The 19,348-nt window shown below is 48.5% G+C and overlaps 1 protein-coding gene and 1 long non-coding RNA gene across 2 annotated transcripts in view; one reads left to right on the top strand and one right to left on the bottom strand.

Moving 5' to 3' along the window:
• Positions 1-312: 312 nt before the first annotated feature.
• znf609a (zinc finger protein 609a) overlaps positions 313-19,348 on the bottom strand; it is a 38,349-nt gene continuing 19,313 nt past the window's right edge. The window contains 10 exon segments of the mRNA XM_051073139.1: positions 313-1,271; positions 3,552-3,630; positions 3,738-4,112; positions 4,206-4,587; positions 5,321-6,206; positions 6,208-6,659; positions 6,661-7,477; positions 7,928-8,015; positions 9,299-9,527; positions 17,883-18,740. Coding sequence (XP_050929096.1) covers positions 3,557-3,630; positions 3,738-4,112; positions 4,206-4,587; positions 5,321-6,206; positions 6,208-6,659; positions 6,661-7,477; positions 7,928-8,015; positions 9,299-9,527; positions 17,883-18,620 — 4,041 coding nt within the window. The 5' untranslated portion in view covers positions 18,621-18,740 and the 3' untranslated portion in view covers positions 313-1,271; positions 3,552-3,556.
• Positions 9,539-17,017, top strand: LOC127142845 (uncharacterized). The gene is made up of 2 exons (XR_007813923.1): positions 9,539-10,267; positions 16,651-17,017. It is a non-coding gene; the product is annotated as an uncharacterized LOC127142845 (long non-coding RNA).

Raw genomic sequence — 19,348 nt, 5'->3', positions numbered from 1 at the left:
TTATGTCCTGCTGCTAATAAAAAAATTTTTATTGGACATAAAAGACGTTAAAACACCTGTTTAACTGCTACTTCCGCCTTTATGTTGCCACGGCAACAGGAAATACTTGCTGCCAATTAGCTGCCAGGTGTCAAAGGTCGTAAACATCAGGTCGGAAGTTTAAGAAGCGATTTTAAATGTGTGTGAAGGGAACGTTCAGGTCAGTTAATAAAACAGAATCACACAGGTTCAGCAGCAGCTTTGATAATTTAATAACCATCCTGTTACGCTCACGTTTCGGGGAATAAATGAGGACACGGAGGTCGGGCGCCGTTCCACCAGCTACAGGTTTAATATCAGATCAACAACAGTAGAAAAACAGAGGCAGAGGCTACCAGACAAAAAGAAGAGTAGGAAATCCAACAGCATCCAACAGGCTCTTTAAAATAATTCCTCTGTACAGTATTTACACACACACACGCACACACACACACACACACACACACACATACACAGAGTACAGTACAGCTACACACTGAGGAGGGGGGTGGGTGAGGGGGGTGGGAGGGGGCGCCGACTCCCCGTCAAGTCAGTCCGAGGCTGCAGCTTTCAGTCTGAGTGCTGCCCTCTGATTGGTCCGTCCTCCTCCGTCCACAGTGCTTTGTTTTTTTGTTTGTTTTTTGTTTTTTTGTTTTTTTTGAGACGCTTCCAGGTGAAGGTGTGACAACGTCCGGTGGAGTCCACAGCTCAGAGAGGTCAGAGGTCACGCAGATAAAGACCGAGGGTCAGAGGTCATCGCCAACATGTGAGGAGGAAATAAAAACCGTGCCATAAAACGACACAGAACCGAGGGCTCGGCTCCTGCAGGACGACGTTGTGACTCCCCGCCAGCGCCACCCAGAAATGTCCGACCCCCACCGCCTCCTGAACCGCAACAGCTGCTCCTCCGTACGTCCCAACAGCACCGACGACCTCAGCGTGTCTCCACCCTCCAGGTCCACTCTGTCCTCAGTCTGTGAGCCAAAACCTCTGCTGCTGCCCGCCTGCCCCGCCCCGCCCGCCCAAGCACCAATGGTACCACCTGGAACCAGCAGGACCAGCAGAACCAAGTAGAATCAGGACTTTAATGCTCTGGTCCAGTCCAGCGAGGGGCAGAGCGGCCGGCTGGACGTCCAGGCAGAGAAATCAAACGTACACAAACACCATTGAACTGATGTCGAAACAGAAATGTTTCCTCATGTGATCCAGTCACATGACTCCGGGCAGGGTGGAGGTCAGCCAATCAGGTGTGCCTGCAGAGGGAAACAGGACATGATTGGTCAAAAGGGAAGGTCACCCAGCATCACATATTTACACCCACAGCTTCTGTATCAGGACCGTCCCACTACAGGAACATGCTATCCCCCAAGTCTAAACAGTCTCCTACTTCATTTCTGTCATATATACATTGTATATATATATTGTTTATACACTTTATACTTTGTTTTTTCACTTTGTTTTTTGTATTGGAGCAGTTGTGTTTACATTTGAATCAGAGTGTGAAAGTGATTGTGAATGTAAACATGTAGAACAGAAGAGAAAGTGAAGAAAAAGAGAAAATGGAATGGAACACTCAAGACCGACATCAAAGACATGATTCAGTCGATGATGTCATGATGTTCCTCAGAGCACCACCTGTTTCACACGCTGTGAGAAACATTTCTACAGACGACACAGGCAGAAACCTCAAACCTGATTCTACCACCTGAAAAATCCACTCGATGAGGAGCCAAGCTCTTTGCCAAGAAATCCAGCACCTTAAGGACCGGCTGGGCAAGGAGAGTCCAACTCAAACAAGAACTGGATGAGACCAAAAAACAGTTGAAAGAAATCTACATCAGCAGGGAGAAAGAAACGAGAAAGCAGCTGGAGAGACCGGTCGCAGATTTTGCCACGCAGGTGAAGAATATCGTCAAGAGGAGGCAAATTAAAGATCATGAAGAGCTGCCGTGAAGTCTAACACCGAACTCCAGGTTGACAAGGAGAACAACAAGGTTCTCCAAGAACAACTCAAGCTCTACCAGGAGAAGCTAAACACTGAGCTCCAGCTGGAGAGGCAGGTCAACGAGGCCCTCAAAGACAAACTGAAGCTCAGTCAGGGTAAATCTGCAGCTGAGCTCCAGCCAGAGCAGCAGACCATCAAGGATCTGGAAGAAGACCTGAACCTCTTGGTGCAAAACATGAGAGATGAGCAGAATGCCCTCCATCAAAAGACTGCAGAGGAGATCGGACGCAAGGAGGCAAAAGCTGCTGAGCAGGAAATTCAGACAGAGATGGAGGATCTGAAAACTCAGCTCAGTGTTCAGCTCCCAGTCGACCCTGAACCCTCCACAGAGCTCCAGGCTCAGAGGACGAGCAGGATGAGCTGGAGACTGGAACAAACCTGAAACAACCCAGAGGAAATCAGCCTGGGCCTGAGAAAACCACAAAGGTGGAAGAAGTCAGCGGTGCCTGCATCCACCAGCAACACCTGAGTCTTTGCCAAGTGCTTCATCATGGTGAACTGTAGGGTCTCAACTGACCCAGCAGGAAAAGCACAGGTGTTCACCTGAACTGATTTCCTGCTACAACAGCTAGAACGTCTGCTCCTGAAAAGGATCTATTCAATGACCCGTCCATCAGAGGTGAGTGCAGGGATTACAAACAAACAAACAAAAAAACTTGTATAATGTAAGAACTCCAGTGTGTCGTATAATATAACATTTGCTTTAAAACTATTTCTTTCTCCTAAATGTAACCTTCAGGTTTATAAAGTGCTTCACACACTAACCTGGTACACCTTTACTTTTCTAAACTCTGATGTCGGTTTAAAAGAACACCTCTTTAAAACTTAGTGGTTCACAAACTCAAACCCCAAACCCCAACTCACACACTGACATTTCCCTGAATACACACTTTTAATATACTGACACTTTTCTACTTGTCAAACTGCTTACAATGACTAATGATGTTCCTTTAGTCTGAATGGACTGAGCAGACTTTTTCTGGTGTTTAGAACTAAGAAGAACCACTTTATCACAAAGGTGTTCAAACTTGTTAGACTGTTTAAAGCAGTTTAGAGTATAAATACTTGAATAATTATTACTGAATAAGAAATTAAGCTAATGAAAACACAAGAATTCTTATTTTCAGGCGTCACATGGCATCACGTGTGTCTACAACAGGCTCTGCTGGGCCTGTAGCTGTGCAGTTAAATCTCTAAATCTCTAAATAAACCAAAAAATAAAATAAAGAAATGGAACTGCACATTAAAGAGGAATTTAACACCAAACCACTGCAGAGCAAACTATGACCTTTGACCTCTGAGAGGTTTGAGTTTCAACCATCAATGTAAACTTGTACTAACAATGCAACATTTCCACCACTAGATGGTGCTATAGACTGCAACAGGAATTAATGCGACCAAGTCAAATGAACTGAAGTACAGGGGTGTGTGTGTTTAGAGTGAGGACTGAGTGTGTGTTGGAGTGTAGATGAAATAAAGTAAACATGGATGTAAAGATATGACGGTGTGGGTGATGTGTGTGTCTTACCGTTCTCACCTCCGTGCGGGGGGGTACATGGACGGGGCGGACGCTTGCTGACTGGCGACGATGGCTGAGGAGGAGAGGCCTGCGAGCGGGAGACGAAAACATCAGACAGATCCAACATGGCCGACGTGTTTCAAGTGTTCAAATTTCAATATGAGCAACGTTAGCGTGTGTGTTAGTTTTCAGTACCTGAGGCGTAGGACAGGTCGTACTGTCCCGACAGCAGTGGGTATGCCAGGTGATGGTGGGAGGGCAGGATGCGTTGGGAAGGTGAGGATCGCGGCCGGTCACCCTCCCTCTCCCGGTCTCTCTCCCTGTCCCGGTCTCGCTCCCTCTCCCGGTCCCTCTCCCTCTCTCTCTCCCGGTCGTGCGGGGTCTTGTTGTCTTGGATGGACGGGGATTTGCTCTTGTACTGGCTGGCGTGCTGCTGCAGCAGGTCCAGAGCTTTGGCCTCGCCGGGCGGCTTCACCGTGGGACTCGACCTGGAGGGTTTCTCCCCGTCCTCCCCCGCCCCCACCTTCCCTCCATACGCAGAGAAGGAGTAACCAGCCGGCAGGTACGAGCCTGAGGAGAAAGCATTCACAAAGGTAAGACTTCATTTAATAAACGTTTGACGTTTTCACTTGATCGACGACAGAAGGCTCGGCTGGTTCTCACCGGGGTAGTTCTGCATCATGACCGAGGGCATGCCTCTGTAGCCGGGGTGGCTGGGCTCGTAGCCCTGGCTGTAGGCGTAAGGTCCGTGCATGTAGGGCATGTAGCCCTGGTGCTGAGGCAGGGGGGAGGAGAACTGCATGTGCGGGGGATGCACCTCCTTCCCTCCCCCTCGGTGCTCCTCCGGAGGCAGCTGAGTCCTGCCCTCCGCCCCCTCCTTCGCCTCCTCTTTCTGGAGGCCCTCCTTCTGCCGCGGCCTCTCCTCCTTCCCTTTCCTGTCTCGCTCTCTCTCCCTGTCGTCCTTCCACCTGTCCTCCTCCTGAGGTTTGGGGGCCTCGGAGTATTTGTTGGGGTAGACGTAGGGCCACAGGCGAGAGTCGGGCTCCTGAAGACAAGAGCAACAGTTAGAGATGAGGTGACACTGGTGATATCTGCTCTGATCTTTCACAAATGATCCTCATTCGTAAACTACAGAGATATTTTTGAGCTCCACAATCCTCCTGCATCAGAACTTATCTAAACTGATGAGAATGTAAAGAAAGAAGTCTCTAACAGTTACAGTCACCGGTAGAAATGTTAGATTCACGTCCCTGGAGCCTCAGGAAACCAGGTGTTTGTTGGTGTTTTGTGGTGACAGAGCTCAACTGGACAGTTCCTACAGAAACTGCTCAGTTTACAAACACATCTCTGACTGCTGCAGCTGATTTACTGCCACCTGATCTCAATGATGATAACAAACGCATTAAAAACACCAGGCGTAAACCTAAAGGGAAGATGGGTTTATGATCTGGAGAACGTATCTAGATTCAGATTCAGACACGTTTTAACAGCAGGTGTAACTCTGTCGTTTAAAGCAGCTGAATTCAAGACACAGCTGTAGAGCTGTTCTGTAAAATCAGCTGCACTGACACATAAATGATCAATTACAGAAAAAGTTAGAGGTGACAGAAGGTTGTCATTAAGATCCAGTCTAATGCTAATGCTAGTGCTAATGTGTTTTTAATGTTCGAAAACACAAAACAATACGAGCAAAACAACTGCAGTCTGTTTTCTGAGTGTGAGGAACAGACACGTCACTTTCATTTTCCAGTAAACAATGAAACTGTGATGAACGTTACCTGTCTGTACCACATGGCAGGCTCTACACCTGTCGGCCTGCCTGACTCCACCCCCAACTTGGCCTCCTCCTTCCCATGATGCCCCGCTTCACTCAGCTTCATCTTCAGGCCCTCGGGCTGGGCGGCAGGGGCCTTGGTGTCCTCTCCCTTCGCCATGATGACCGATTTGGCCTGCTCTGAAGCCGGCGGCGGCTCTTTGGGCTTGGCTGGGTTCAGCCCCCCCTTGGCGCCCAGGTCGGTGAGGCTGGGGGCTCTGGACAGGGTGGGGGGCACCGAGGCTTTCTGCTTCCACTCCTCTTTCCCAGCGACCTCCCGCTCTTTGCCCTCGGCCTTCTTGTCGGCCTGCCGCTGCCTCTCCTCGTACTGCTGGCGGTAGGCGGGGTTAGAGGCCAGCAGGTGGGCGTGGTAAGCCTGGTCGGGTGCGTAGGAGTAGGGGGGGACGTAGTACTGGTTGTAGTACAGAGGCTGGGTGTACATGTTGGGGCGCTGCTGGATGACTGACGGCTGCTGAGGCCCCGGCTCCACCTTTCTCTCCTCCTGAGGCTCCGCCTTCAGTTTGCCCTCCTCCCCCACCTCCGGCTCCTCCTCCTTCTTCACCTTCACCTGAGCTCCTTCCACATGAGGCGGTGCTGCAGGTGCTGCCCCCGGGCTGGGGTTGGGGTAATTGGGGGAGTAGTAGGAGTCATAGGGGTAGTACGGTGATTCCTTACTGGGCGGCTGTGGGGGGAACAGCGCCTTCTTGGCGCCTTCACGAGGCCCCTGGTCGGGTTCCACCTTGACCTTCACCCCCTCCGCCTTCCCCTCTCCGTCCTCCCCCGCGTCAGAAATGTCAGAGTAGGCGGGGCTGCTGGTTTTGACGGACGCGTTGTCGGCTCCGATTCTGGTTGAGGTGGAGCGGGGGCGCGAGGCCGGCCTCCATCCTGCTGGCCACGCCGATGGACGGGCTGGGCGCGTTGTCCGAGAAGCTGTACACCTTGTCGGCCTCGGCCTTGATGCTGGCCAGCCGGCTCTGATGAGCTTCCGTGGAGCCGTTGAGCAAAGCGTCCGACGCCTCCGAGTACGGGCTCTTCCCCTCCTCCGGCCTCCCCCCCTTACACATCGCCTTCGGACTGTCCCCCTCCTTCCCTCCCTCCCTCTTCTTTTTATCCTTCTTCTTTTTGTCCTTGGCGAGGGCGGGGCTGGAGGCGGGGTCAGCCAGCGGAGGGGGTTTAGGTTGGATGCTCTTCAGCTGGGGGCTCTTGGGGACGGACTGTACCACGGAGCCCAGAGCGGGGGAGGATGCCTGCAGGGCGTAGGGTGAGGGGGCTCCAGGGGCGGTGGGGGCCACAGGGCGGGCCTGGCTTCAAGCCTTTCTGGGTCAGTTTATCAGGCTTGCCTCCACCCGCCATCTTCTTGGCCTTTCTGTCGTCCATCCCATCGTTGCTGGCCTCGTCGGTCAGACACGCCCCCTCCTCGCCACCGTCCGTCACCTCAGGCTCCGCCTCCCCTGCCTTCTTCTTCCCCTTTGACGTCAGCTTCCCCGACGAAGGGGAGGGGGCGTCGAACCCTCGTCCTTTGGGTGTGGTGGACCGGGCGGGGGAGATGGCGGCGCCGTTGCAGGAGGCGGGGTCAGGATGGAGGGCGGGGTCATCCCCGTATTCGCTGTCTCCGTCCTGGTCCAATCGGACGTCGTGGTCGTTGTGGGCTCGAGCCTGGTGGTACTTCAGCCCGTTGATGTGCTTGTACTTCTTGTTACAGTTGGGGTGGGGGCAGTCGATGAGCACGGGGGAGGGGCAGGTCCGGTCCAGCTGTGGAGGGGGCAGAGGGTCAGATTTACCTCCAGGGAGGGGGGGCGCAGCACCGGTGGAGTTGGTTCTCATGCGTTTCGAGGCCTTGGTGTCCTCGGAGCTGGAGGTGGGCTCCATGTCCGAGGCAGGTTTGGTCTTCCTCTTGGCGGAGGACGGGCTGGCCTTGGCGTCCTCGGCGCCGCCGGCCGTCTGGCTGCCTCGCCGCCCCTTGCTGTTTGCGGCAGCTCCGCGCGTCTTACTGCTGCCGCTTCCTTTGTTGTCGGAGGAGTTGCTGTTGTCGTTGAGCGGCGTGTTGCTGCTGGGACGCATCCTCTTCCCCCGACCACGACCGCTCCGCATCTCCACGTCGCTGGTGGGCGACTCGCAGAACCTGAAAACACAGAATTGATCACTACTCACCAGTCCACCTTTACAGCCTGGTTGTGTTTCTACTCACGCTCTTTCAAACTCTCACTAACTTTCTAAGAAGAAAGGCTTTTGTAGAAGAGCTCAGAGCTAAATGAAATGACCAGTTGGAAGCTTAGTGGTGGAGACGTTGACGTCATGTGACCGTGGTGTAGTTGGTTTATAGCCTAACATTAGCTTCTTACTTCAAACATCAGAACAGTGGAGTTCATCTGTGAAGATGATCTGATCAACTAAACCTGAAGGATCAGAAACTTTAGCTGCTCACTGTTTATTTTCTGGAATAATCCAAAACACTATGAAAGAATCTCATTGGCTTTTAGTGGAGGAACCAGGCTGATGCTAACTTCACTGCACTGCTGTATTCTAGTTCACAACAAACCCTCATTCATTGTGTGTGAGTGTGTTTTTATACCTCGGTGGGGCCCAGTCATGTCTTGTGCAGTCCAGCAGAGTCCCCACATACGTCTTGTTCCTCCAGGTGACGTTGACAACCAGCATGCCTAAACACACACACACACACACACACACACACACACAGTTAAACTACACATTCATCTTCACTGAGTGAGTAACAGAAACCCACAGAGGTTTGTAGAGGGTGTCACGTGAGATTTCTCTCCCCGCTGGGAAGCAGATGTTGAGTGGTTTCGTACCAACATGGCGCCCAGCGGGTTTCTGAGGGCGAGATGCATCAATGATTCAGTGACTAATTGCAGAGCAGAAACTGAGTATTTTAGCAGAACTTTCCACTAACAGCAGCAGATCAAAGCGTCCGGCAGCAGCAAGTGCAGCTGATGTCTCAACAGCTTCCTGCCACAGAGAGAAGTCTGTCACCTCTACAACCGCCACAGACCATTCAGGCTGCGCTTGGTGAGCTGACAGGTATGATGGTAGTAGCAGCGATGCAGATCCTCTGTTCACAGTGAAGGTCACACACTACACTACACTACAGACTGCTGTCTGGTCATTATTTCCTGACAGCAGAGCTGGTGCTCGGTTCAATACGTGTTGATCTTTCTTTCAATGTGTCAACCAAAACATCCATGACGTAAAACTCCAGTTACACTGGTGTCTGAGCTGCTGTTGATCCTCAGTGGCCTGAGAAAGCAGGCAGAGATGGAGCTTTTCCTCTAATAATAAACCTAGTCGTCTGTTTCTGTGGTGCATTCCTTGGCCCTCTGATAATGTAAACTTGTCAGGATATCGTGTGTTTTAATGTAAACGTCTGAGTATTTGTGAGGAGTTTAGTTACTGACTATTCGTCACCTAATTCTCCTGAAGTTACTTTGGTTGATTTCAGTCCTCCTTCATTGTGGCTCAGGAATCTCCTTTCTTTTTTAAACTCCTCACTTTTCATTTGACACTCATAAAATGCAATGTTTTATATACGTTTTTATCTCTCGTCCTATTATTTTCCACTCTCCTCTGTATGTTAAGTAAACGTATATTTTAATTTAGATATAATTTTTTTTATTATTCCTCTTATTTGGCAAACGCTCCTTATAAACCCGCTAAGAGTTTTCAAATCTCACATCACAATTTTTTTTATTCCTTTAATGCATCATAATTGTTTGTGTATTTATCATTTGTGCATCTTTTGTTGGATAATTTTGTGTTTCATGTAAATATGTGGAATCTGACACAAATATGAGCTGAAGTTCTGTTGTTACTCCCTCGTTCAGCTCATGTTGTAGCTGTAAATACAGTAGAAATCAAAGCAGGATGAGGATTTGTTCGCTCCCGTGTTGTGTTGTTTCTGTTGTGGGCTGTGTGTTGATCTCACCGTCCTCCGTCTCCTGCCACACGATGCCCTCCAGGTTGACGCTGGTGCCCGGCTCGCAGGGTCCCAGGCACTCCGGCTCGGTCGCCAGCGCCGCGTCCGCCGTGTTCACCGCTACTGAGCGCGTGCGGACCATGATCTGCTCGCAGGGGGACGAGATGTCGCTGTTGTTGGCGACGGGAGCGAGGAGGTGGAGAGGAGGAGGAGCGGGGGTGGAGACCGGAGACTCCATCTGGACGGAGAGGAAGAGCAGAGAGAGTGTTAAGATTCAAAGACACAAACTGGAAAACAAACAACTCAGAGTTTAACATCTCTGATCAACGGTTCGTCACAGGCAGCGTCACGACTTTACACCGCAACAGGTCCTGAAAATAAACTCACAACCCGCACAGACACCAAGCAGCTGAACGCAGCACAGGGATCATCTGGAGATGAAAGATACCAAGCAGTTTGAATGACAAGTGGGACGTGTTTTAGAAGAGATGCAGGGGGAGCGAGGAGGACCCTCACTGACCAGGAGGCAAAGGTTTGTTTCACGTCACTCGTCACCAACCGAGATGCCAGCCCCTCGAAACCTGAGTCACCTGATTCAGTGGACACGCTGACACGCCTCCTGCTACCTGAGCTACACCAACCAGGAAGTCCCAGTAAAAACAGACTCCAACTCCTGCACCTGTCTGTCTGCGAAATGCCGACCTGAGAGGGCAGGAAGTGAAACGTTGCTTTACCCTACCTGTGCAGACGTCATGTCGACATCCACACACACTTCCTCCTGAGTGACCGCTGCCATAAAGTCAGGGGGAGGGAGGGGGAGGGAGACAAAGAGACACAGAGATCCCAGGTGCAGCGGTAACCTGGTAACCTGGACAACACCTGAGCAGCAACTGACAGTCAACAGCAGACACCTGAGGCAGCGGCGTCCTGGGAGTTTAAACAAGTCTTTGTTTAAAGCAGAGCTGCAGCAGTTTACAGGTGAGAAACAGTCAGAGGGGATTTAGAGAACCAATCAAACGTCCTCACCTCTGATACAGATATGAACAGATCATCAGCACCAATACTGATCAATATATCCAGATCAGAGCAGTGACTTTAAAGACAGAGAAAAAGATGATTTTATTTAGCCATACTAACATTTTTCTGTAAACGCAGGTTTTCTCACACAAACCAATGCAAAATCCTCAAACTGTGTTTTTCCGACCAACAGGACATTCAGTTATTTATTCTTAAAAACTGGCAACACTTTTCTTTATAGGAGAAGCTACAGCTCTTAAAATATCCTTATATCTGCTTACACTGGCATTATATGGTGTTCTAAATGCTCATCAATGCTAAATACCTCCACTGACAGTAGAAACACAGTAGAAACAAATACCAGCTGACTTCATATCACCAGCAAACAAAGAGAGCGAACCTTAAACCTTCTCACTCTGATCACTCAACGCTCATTTACATTCAGTCTCACAACCTGGGAGAGTGAAACCAAAATGATCTGCATGGCTGGATACAACTAGAGAGGAAAAGTATTTCCTGTAATCTCGCGGAAACAAACCTTTTAATTTCCATTCTTTTCTGTTTGTGGTTTAGTCCATAAAAAGTCAGAAAATAGTGGATTACATTTTCTCAGAGCTCAAGTTAAAATCCAGAACACGCTCAGTTGAGAATGATGTAACACAGAGGAAAAGCAGCGACTTACTAATCTATTAATCGATGACTGATCGATCAAAAACACACCCACACCTGGACTCTCCGCGCTCTAACTTTTTGTGCATGGGCTTGACTTTACACAACATTACAGCAGCATGTGAATGCAGCACTGTTCAACAAGTCACTTGGAAAATTCCACATGCTGTAGCACACAAACGTTTCAGGTCAGAAAAGAAGAAGAACTGAGAGCAGTCCGACACATTTCCATCTGTTTTCTTTACCTTGCTCTTACAGGCTGAGGCACATTGCAGAAAACCGTCTTCCTCCCTGCCGACGGTCTGACAGCAGACCTGAGGAACATGTTTTTTTCCTGAAACCTCAGAGCTGACGAGGACTGCCAGGCGCTGGGTGTGTAGCGTACTGGTTTACCAACTGGTTAAGAGGGTGTTGTCTTGGTAACAGGAGAAACCAGTCATCCAGCCCCTATCCTTCCCCTCTTTAAGAATAAAAACATGGCCGTCTGGAATGCTGGGAAACCCCCCTGAAGATCAGAAAACCCACCAACCAACTCTCTCACACGCTCCTGTTACAGAGGGGAGGGGTCTGATTTACACCTCCGCCATTGGCTGCCGAGTTTTAACCAACAACACTCTCGCGGCTCCGATTCGATGGCGCCCGGGCTGGGAAACACCAGCCCCCGCTCCTCCTCTCCATTCAGCCGGAGAGAGGTATTCATTACAACAACAAGCCACATTCCTTTCAAGGTCACTCGCTCGCTGTGAGAGAGAGATTACTGATACTGATCAGCACTTCAGAAACACTCTGCCTGCCTCTGTGTGTGTGTGTGTGTGTGTGTGTGTGTGTGTTTGCCGGATGCAGGCAGAGTTGATGTGATTACCCAGCAGAACCTCAGCAGACCTGCTGACCCTGGGTTCACACCGAGACCTGGTCCTTTCATGTGAGGCCGGAGAGACTCGGACTTCAAGAGATAAAGAGTCCTTTTCATGGGTTTTCATGGCAGGACCTTAACCTGCTGCTGGCTGAACCGTCAGGACTTTTCAGGACAAAAGATACAAGACAGTGTCAGGAGAGGTGTCAACTACAAGTCCCAGAAGGCACTGCAGCCAGCTAGAGTCAGAGACAGCTCCTGATTGGTCAAAACACACAGACAGTTTGTGCTGCTTTCAGTGTCTGAGCTATAAAACCATAACCATATTTATCAAAATGTTATTTTGTATTGTCATATAAAATTCTCTTCACTGTTTTCCTCATGCTGGCTGACGTCCAGATGGCCGCACATTAAAACATTTTCAGCAGACCATTTCTCACGGTTTCAAATCACGTCAGTGTCACTTTTTTAACGTTAAACTCCGATCTTAAACCAGATGAAGGATTTTGTCATCGGATCTTCAGTAATCAGAGAACAGCTGAGTAAACAGCTGCTGTCACAGCCCTGAGCGAGTCCAAGAGTTTTACACATCAAACTGCTTTATTCACCAATTCTACTTACTTGGTCTGTTTGTTTTGGAGGAGAGGAGACTGATAAAAAACTGACACTGAAGCATCCTAACCTAAAAATAAGCTGAGCTAATGTTAGCGGCAGCTCATGATGTCAACGCCACCTCCTCCAACCTCCTCTATAAAACTGAGCCAACGCCTTCTGTCATCGAGCTGGACATTGTCTGCAAATGTGGAAAAACCCTGATGATATCATACTTTTCCTTGGTAGAAATGTGACAAACGGTAGATAAATGTTTGATAATAAATGAATCACAAAGCACCAATCACAAGAGTTTAAAACCACATTTCATATCATCTGGTTTCTTCAAATTTCAGCCTTAAAACTCTGATGATTCAACATTTATCATGAGAATTATAAATATTGACTGATAAACATTTTTATAATGATGTATTTTTGGCCCTATCACCCAGCCCTGGCTGCTACCTTCAATTAACCTGATGATTATGTCTGAATTAATTTCCCAGAGCCTGAAGTGAAAACTCTTCACAGAACTCTCACATCAGAGAGCGTGAAGTCGATACTCTGCTGTTTCTTTTTACTGTTAACTGAGTCTTTGTTTAGTTTTATTAAATGTTCATAAAGAAAAATGCTCCAGTCGACGTCTTAAACTGCTTCTTTTATCTGATCAGACATTTGCCACTGTTTCCTTCACAATGACTTTTTAAAATGTCACAACTGTTGGTTCATTTGTCGCCTAATTAATTATCTGACTAATGGTTTCCAATCACTTTCAGAACAAACACAGCAGACACTAAAACAACAGGCACGACTCAGACAACTAATGAAGACCGCTGCGTCAATATCGGACTTATAATCATCTTTGGAATCGACTGTTTGCACCGTTTTCCTCTCGTCTTCCTGTTTTCTGGCTTTAATCTGGTTGTTAAAGGTTCTTGTTTTCCATGTAAAGTGACTCAGCAGAGAGAGAGGGAGCCTGAGGACGAGTGGACCACACACAGCCGCCCACCTCCAACACATTCCTCCTCCATCAGGAGGAGCTGTGGGAGGTGCTGGTCATCTGGAGCACGCGTTGAAGGAGCCACGTCAGGAGCGTCGTGACACCGGTCGCACCAACACACACGTCGAAGGCCACGCAGAGGGAAGACGGTGACGGTCCTTCACCAGGAAACCCCTCAACATGGCTCACAAACACCCCCTCTACAGCTCCTCAGAGCAGCAGGACTGCACCTCCCTCCCTCCCCTTCAATGACTCTTAAAAACCCCCTCAAGGACTCTACTTGGAAATTTCTCCTCGACTCAGGAGGCCCTCGCTGCTCTCACACACACACTGCGAGGAATGTAAGAAATGAACAACAGGTTGGGAGTTATTTCTCCACGGGGTGCAGAGACTGTCTGAGGATACTGAAATAACATCTGGGATAAAGGGGAGGAGAGAACAGAGTGATTTCTCCCTCCCTCCCTCCCTCCCTCTTTTCTTCTTGGATGGTGGCCCAGGAGTCCAGTTCCTAGAATGACGGAGCGGCCTGAGAAAGAGGAACAATCTGGAGGTTTCACTTTAATTTTCTAACCGTCTTAATGACCAATCCAAACGTTAAACTGTAAAGGTGAATTCTGCGTAATCTGAGGAAACATGTGACCGACGAGGAGCCGTCGCCGGGTCCAGTACATGTGACTCGCCCTGTTCCAGGAACCCTGGCTGCAGAGCCGAGGTGTCAGGGGGGCCGTTAGCTTCTCGAGATGCTTTCCTTTAATTTACTTTCTCGGCCCGACTCGTTTTCTCATACTTGTGTTTCCCAGAAAGCATTTTCGACCGGTGCCCCCAGAGAGAGAGAGGAGGGGGCTCGCTGCTCTCTGCTGCAGGTTTTATGTGCAGGTTGAGGGGAGGACGCCTGGGCAGGAGCCACTTCTTCATACCTCAATACCTTCCAGGCTGCAGTTTACAGTGTTTGGCCGGTATTAGACAGAGAAAAGTGAAATTGCAGGGGAAAGAAATAATTCAGGGGATTGTCAGCATCACAAAAATATACGCAGAGCTCTAAAAACAACAAGGCTGAATTAAATCATGTGAGGAACCCTGCGCACATACACAAGATCAGCAACGCCCCACTCCCATCTCTCCCTCTGTAAACTGCCCAGTAGAAGAAGAAGACTTGACTCATTTTCCGCCTGCACTCGGTGTTTAGTCTGAGTTTTCGTCCACATGGTGTCATCTGTTAGGGTCTGAGGTGCTGAAGACGACGCTCACTGTCTCCTGTCTCGGCTGATTCTGGCCACAGTGGTTTTGTCTTTTTGGAAATGTCGAGCAGAAACGTTGAACTCAGAGAGGTTTCGATCGTAGGATTAAAACCAGCTCTGTCTCTGTAGGAACCTCTGAACCACTGATAATAACAATCAGTGGTAAAAACAAGGACTCATTTACATCTATTAACATGGGAAAATAAGGCCCAGGTTCAAAAACACCACAGTAACAGCATTTAAACAACTTCCCTTTTACCCTTGAATTAATCGCTTGTTAAACCCTGAAGCGACAGCCTGTGTAAACTCAAATCAACCCTGAATTAACAGCCTGTTTAAATCGACATCAGGTCTGTTACACCCTGAAATGGCAGCCTGTTGAGCTGTCAATCAGCCGTGTCTAAACCCTGAATGAACCACCTGTTTAAAGGTGAAGCCGCTGGCTGACGGTGGCTGCTGAACTGAGCTGAACTGAAGAGCAACTCAGGCAAAACAAAGTTTCTAGGATCAGCTGGAAGCATCGACAACAGCAGCGTTTACTAAAAACAGAAACTGGGTTACATTACATTACTGTGTGAACAGCTCATTCTCAGATGATGGTATTTTTAGGCAGCACATAGAAAGTCATTTGTGCTGTGCAGTCAGTGGATCCTGATCAGATTAAGTTCAGTCAGAGAGCTCAGTCTGACTGTTTACTGATGGGGACAAATGATAATCAAACGTCCTGCGTGTTGTTTTGAAGCTCAACTTTTAAACTCAATACGAAACCAGTATCAGCTTTAATCAATACCACAAACACCACAGCATCAGCTGCCTTTTAAACATGATGTTCATGAACTGAGAAAAGGTCTTTCCTCCTCCAGACATGGACAGGTTTCAGTCGACCTCTGACCTTTGAGCCAGGGCAGTTTGAACCTGAGTCAAACTGCTTTAAACACCTCGTCTTAATCAGGTGTTAACCCTGATTAAGACAAGCTGATGTTTACTAAACTCCACGCAGAAGCTGCCGTTCACATCCATAAAACCCATTGCTGAGTCTCAGTGGTTAACAGAGCTGCCTAATGTTGCTTTAAAGCAGGAATGTGGGGGATTTTTTCTCTGTAGCCGGCAGCAGATTTATTCTAACGAGACAGATAACAGTTTAAAGGTTTTCGTGGCCAAGCTATTTTGAGGTCAAGAAACTGACAACAGCATCCAGCTGGGTCACTGCCTGCTTGTATCTGAGGCGGCTGCGAGGCCTCCAGTAAAGTCTGCTGGACGGGCAGGAGGAGGACGGCCAGCTGGACGGAGGAAGCTGAGCGCGAGCGTTGGAAGCTTGGCAGCAGACGTCCGCACGCTGCTGGATAACAGACATCCTCTGAGGTTTGGCAGCGCTGGAAAGCTCAACGCTAAGCTAAATTTGGTAAGAAGATGAAGGGAGGCTGGAGGTGAACAGCAGCTGTGGAGGAGATGGAGGCTGAACACTGAGCAGCTGAGAGTCCGTTATCATCTGCATGGACACTGTAGATCCATTTCTATCTCTAGAAAAAACCCTTTTCCTTCTTTTCTGACACAGTCGGATTATCACAACAATCTCAAGAGTAAAGAAAACAGCAGCTTAAAGCTGTGATTAGGCTTCAGCCATATGTTGAACTAATTAGATTTTTATTTTTTTGCTCATGTGGGAACAACTTGATGTTCATGATACATTAGCTACGTTACATTAGAGCTACGACGATTTGTTGGTAAATCATCAGTGATTTTTTAAAAAGTAAAATGTGAAATAAACTCCTCCTGTGTGAGGATGTTTTCCTCTTTAACTTCAGCATCTAGAAACTTTATATTTGTTGGTTTAAGACAAAACAAGACGAGTGACGACGTCATCAGGAACTCTTCTCTGACATTTTACAGACAAAGCAATTAATCGACGTTGGAAATGAATGTTAATTGCAGCCCTGACATTACATTAACCAACCTGACTCACATATGAATCACTGTTTTATATCTCCCACAGGTTACAGCACCTTCCTGACTGCAGGTGGCTGCTCAGAGCTCAGTTTGTGTTTCGTGATGAGGCATCATCTCTGTGTATGAGAGCTGAAGCTACAGGAGTCGACTACCAATCATTCTCACCACCCATTGATCTTCACAGCTACGAGGCTGGGAACAGATTAATGTTGGCATTTGTGCTGGAAAAATGACTTTTACAATCACTGGGTTATGTCGAATGTCTCTACCAGATAGCACTGTCAGACAGGAGCAGATGGATTAGTGTGTGTGTCTCTGTAACTGTGAGTATTAGCTGTTCACTGAGGATTTCATTCTGCAGAGGAGAATGTAATAACACAGTAAAGCTTAAATTAAATGGATAGAAACCTAAACTAATGATGATTGTCATTATCAATGAACCTGCAGATTATTTCCTCTATTAATCAATTAACTGTTGAGTGTAGAAAATGTTCCCTGGGTCCACGGTGACTCCTTTAAATGTCTCGTTTCTCTCAGTCAAACGTCCAAACCTCCAAAATATTCAGTTTCTAATTAATATTATCAAGAATTCATGACTGAAACAGAATCAGAATCTGCTAAACCTCTGAGATCGTGACAGATTTAAGGCAGCCACAGAGTCCTGACTTAAAGGGCAAATCCACCAATTATTCACATAAAGGTCAGTTTACAAGTCACAAAGAGTCTCAGTCATCTTTTCCAGGAGGAGGTTTGGATTTATCTCAGTCTGTTGACAACAAACATGCAACAAGAAAAGCCTGCGGGCCTGGAGTTCGACAGATGTGGGGACGGTCGGAGAAAAAGATGCTACTGGTTGCATTGTGGGAAATGTGGTTCGGTATTTTTGGAGCTCTGTCTCTTGTGAGCTCCGAATCATTAACAAAGTGTATAATAAATCACTGGGCTACGTCTTTAAGAGTCATCTGATGAATCCACAGAGAGAAGTGAGATCATCCTCATCTCTAACAAGTGAAATTCCACATCCCTGTGCAGCAACAGATGTTTTATTTGCCCTTTATTTGACCACAAATGTTCTCTGACACTGATGAGCCCTGGTTAAAATGGCAGCACAGTTATGTTCTACAAGCCAACACACACACACACACACACACACACACACACAGATAAAAGGGGGAATGAATAAAGAGGGAGAAGCATTAAAATCCTCCATTATAATGAACAAACAGCAGCAAATCATTTGAATCAGATAAAAAACGAACCCTGTCTGCTTCCTCTTACCTTCTCACCACCGACGACTTTCTTCAGATTTCGGCATTCACCGTCCACCTCCTCCTGCTCTGTTGTCATGGCGACAGGCTGGCCAATCCCAGCCGAGTCCAGTGCCATATTCCCGAGCTGCTCGGCTGCAGCTAACTCAGGGTTCTGCTGGCCCTCGAACGGGCCGCCGCCTCCGCCGCGAGGGGCCCCCAGCGGCAGGATGGGGGCCCCGGGCTCTTTCTCAGTGTTAACCACTCCTGTGGCCACAACCTCCATTTTCTCCTTCTTAGTTTTCCCAGACACCCCGTCCTTGTCCTTTTTCACAGCGGGGAGGGTGCGGGAGGGTTTACTAGACTTGTCAGTTCCCTTAGTCGGGGTAGAGTTGGGGTTCTGGGGCGGCGGGTCCCCGGGGGCCCGACCCTGAATCTCCTTCTTAGCTCCGTCAGAGACCGGGGCCTTAACGCTCTCCTTAGAGTTTTTACTGCGCTTTGATTTGGATTTGCTCTCTTTGCCCTGCGCGGCGGCCACAGGACTAACAAACTTTATATTGTCAGGTAAAGCAGCCACAGCGCTGGGGGGGGCGGCCATGCCCCCTCCCTCCTTACTGCTCGACATCTCTAGCTTGTCCTTCTCCAAGTCGGCGTCCAGGTCAATTATCAGATTGCCAACACCGATATCCCACTCATCGCCACTGTCGTACGTGTCCACCGCGTTGGAGTCCACACCTTTCCCGCCTGCAGGGCCGCTGCTGAGGGACATCTTAGTAGGAGCGTCCCGGAGCGCCGCAGGAGGGCCGCAGGAGGGCCGCGCTCCTCCCAGCCGCAGGACGCCTCCTCAGGGCTGGACCCCGCGCCTCCTCCCTGCTCCCCACATCGCCTCCTGCACACAGGACAGACGGCAGGTTAGACAGAGGACATGTTCATTTATTAGTTGGTTTGTCCAACCAAGCGTCCTAAAGAGATTCAGTTTATAATGAACCACAACAGACACTCGTGCTGTCAGATCACACAGCTGCAACACTGGGCTGAAATTCACTGAAACACAAAATAACTCTTTAACACCGATGATTTGACAGTCCAATAAACAAACTCTGGCAGCTTCAGAAATGGAATTCTGTACAGCAGGTGAAAATGTCAGTGTTGTTTATATATCAGAGATACACTAATGCTGTGTTTTTAAAGATGGTGTACAGTAGAAAATGACAGTACAAAGTTTCTGAGTGAGAGTTCACAAAGTTAAATTTAAGGAACCACACAAAAACTGAAATCAATTAATAAAAACCTGTTTCACAATCAAAACGTCCAAAGAGCAAAAGGATGAGAAACCAGCAACCAGTTAGAACGAGGCCTAAACTTAATTAATATGAAAATAGAGAGCTGCAGGGCTGATCCTAAAACCAGGAAGTCAGTTAGCATGTTAGCATTAGCGGTTCGCTCATCTCAAAGTCAGTGTGTTTCTGGCTAAATGTCTGAAATAAGCTCCAGACA

This window comes from Lates calcarifer, linkage group LG10 (assembly GCF_001640805.2).
Source record: "Lates calcarifer isolate ASB-BC8 linkage group LG10, TLL_Latcal_v3, whole genome shotgun sequence".
Classification (NCBI taxonomy): Eukaryota; Metazoa; Chordata; class Actinopteri; family Centropomidae; genus Lates; species Lates calcarifer.
This window is presented reverse-complemented; position numbering and strand designations above follow the sequence as displayed.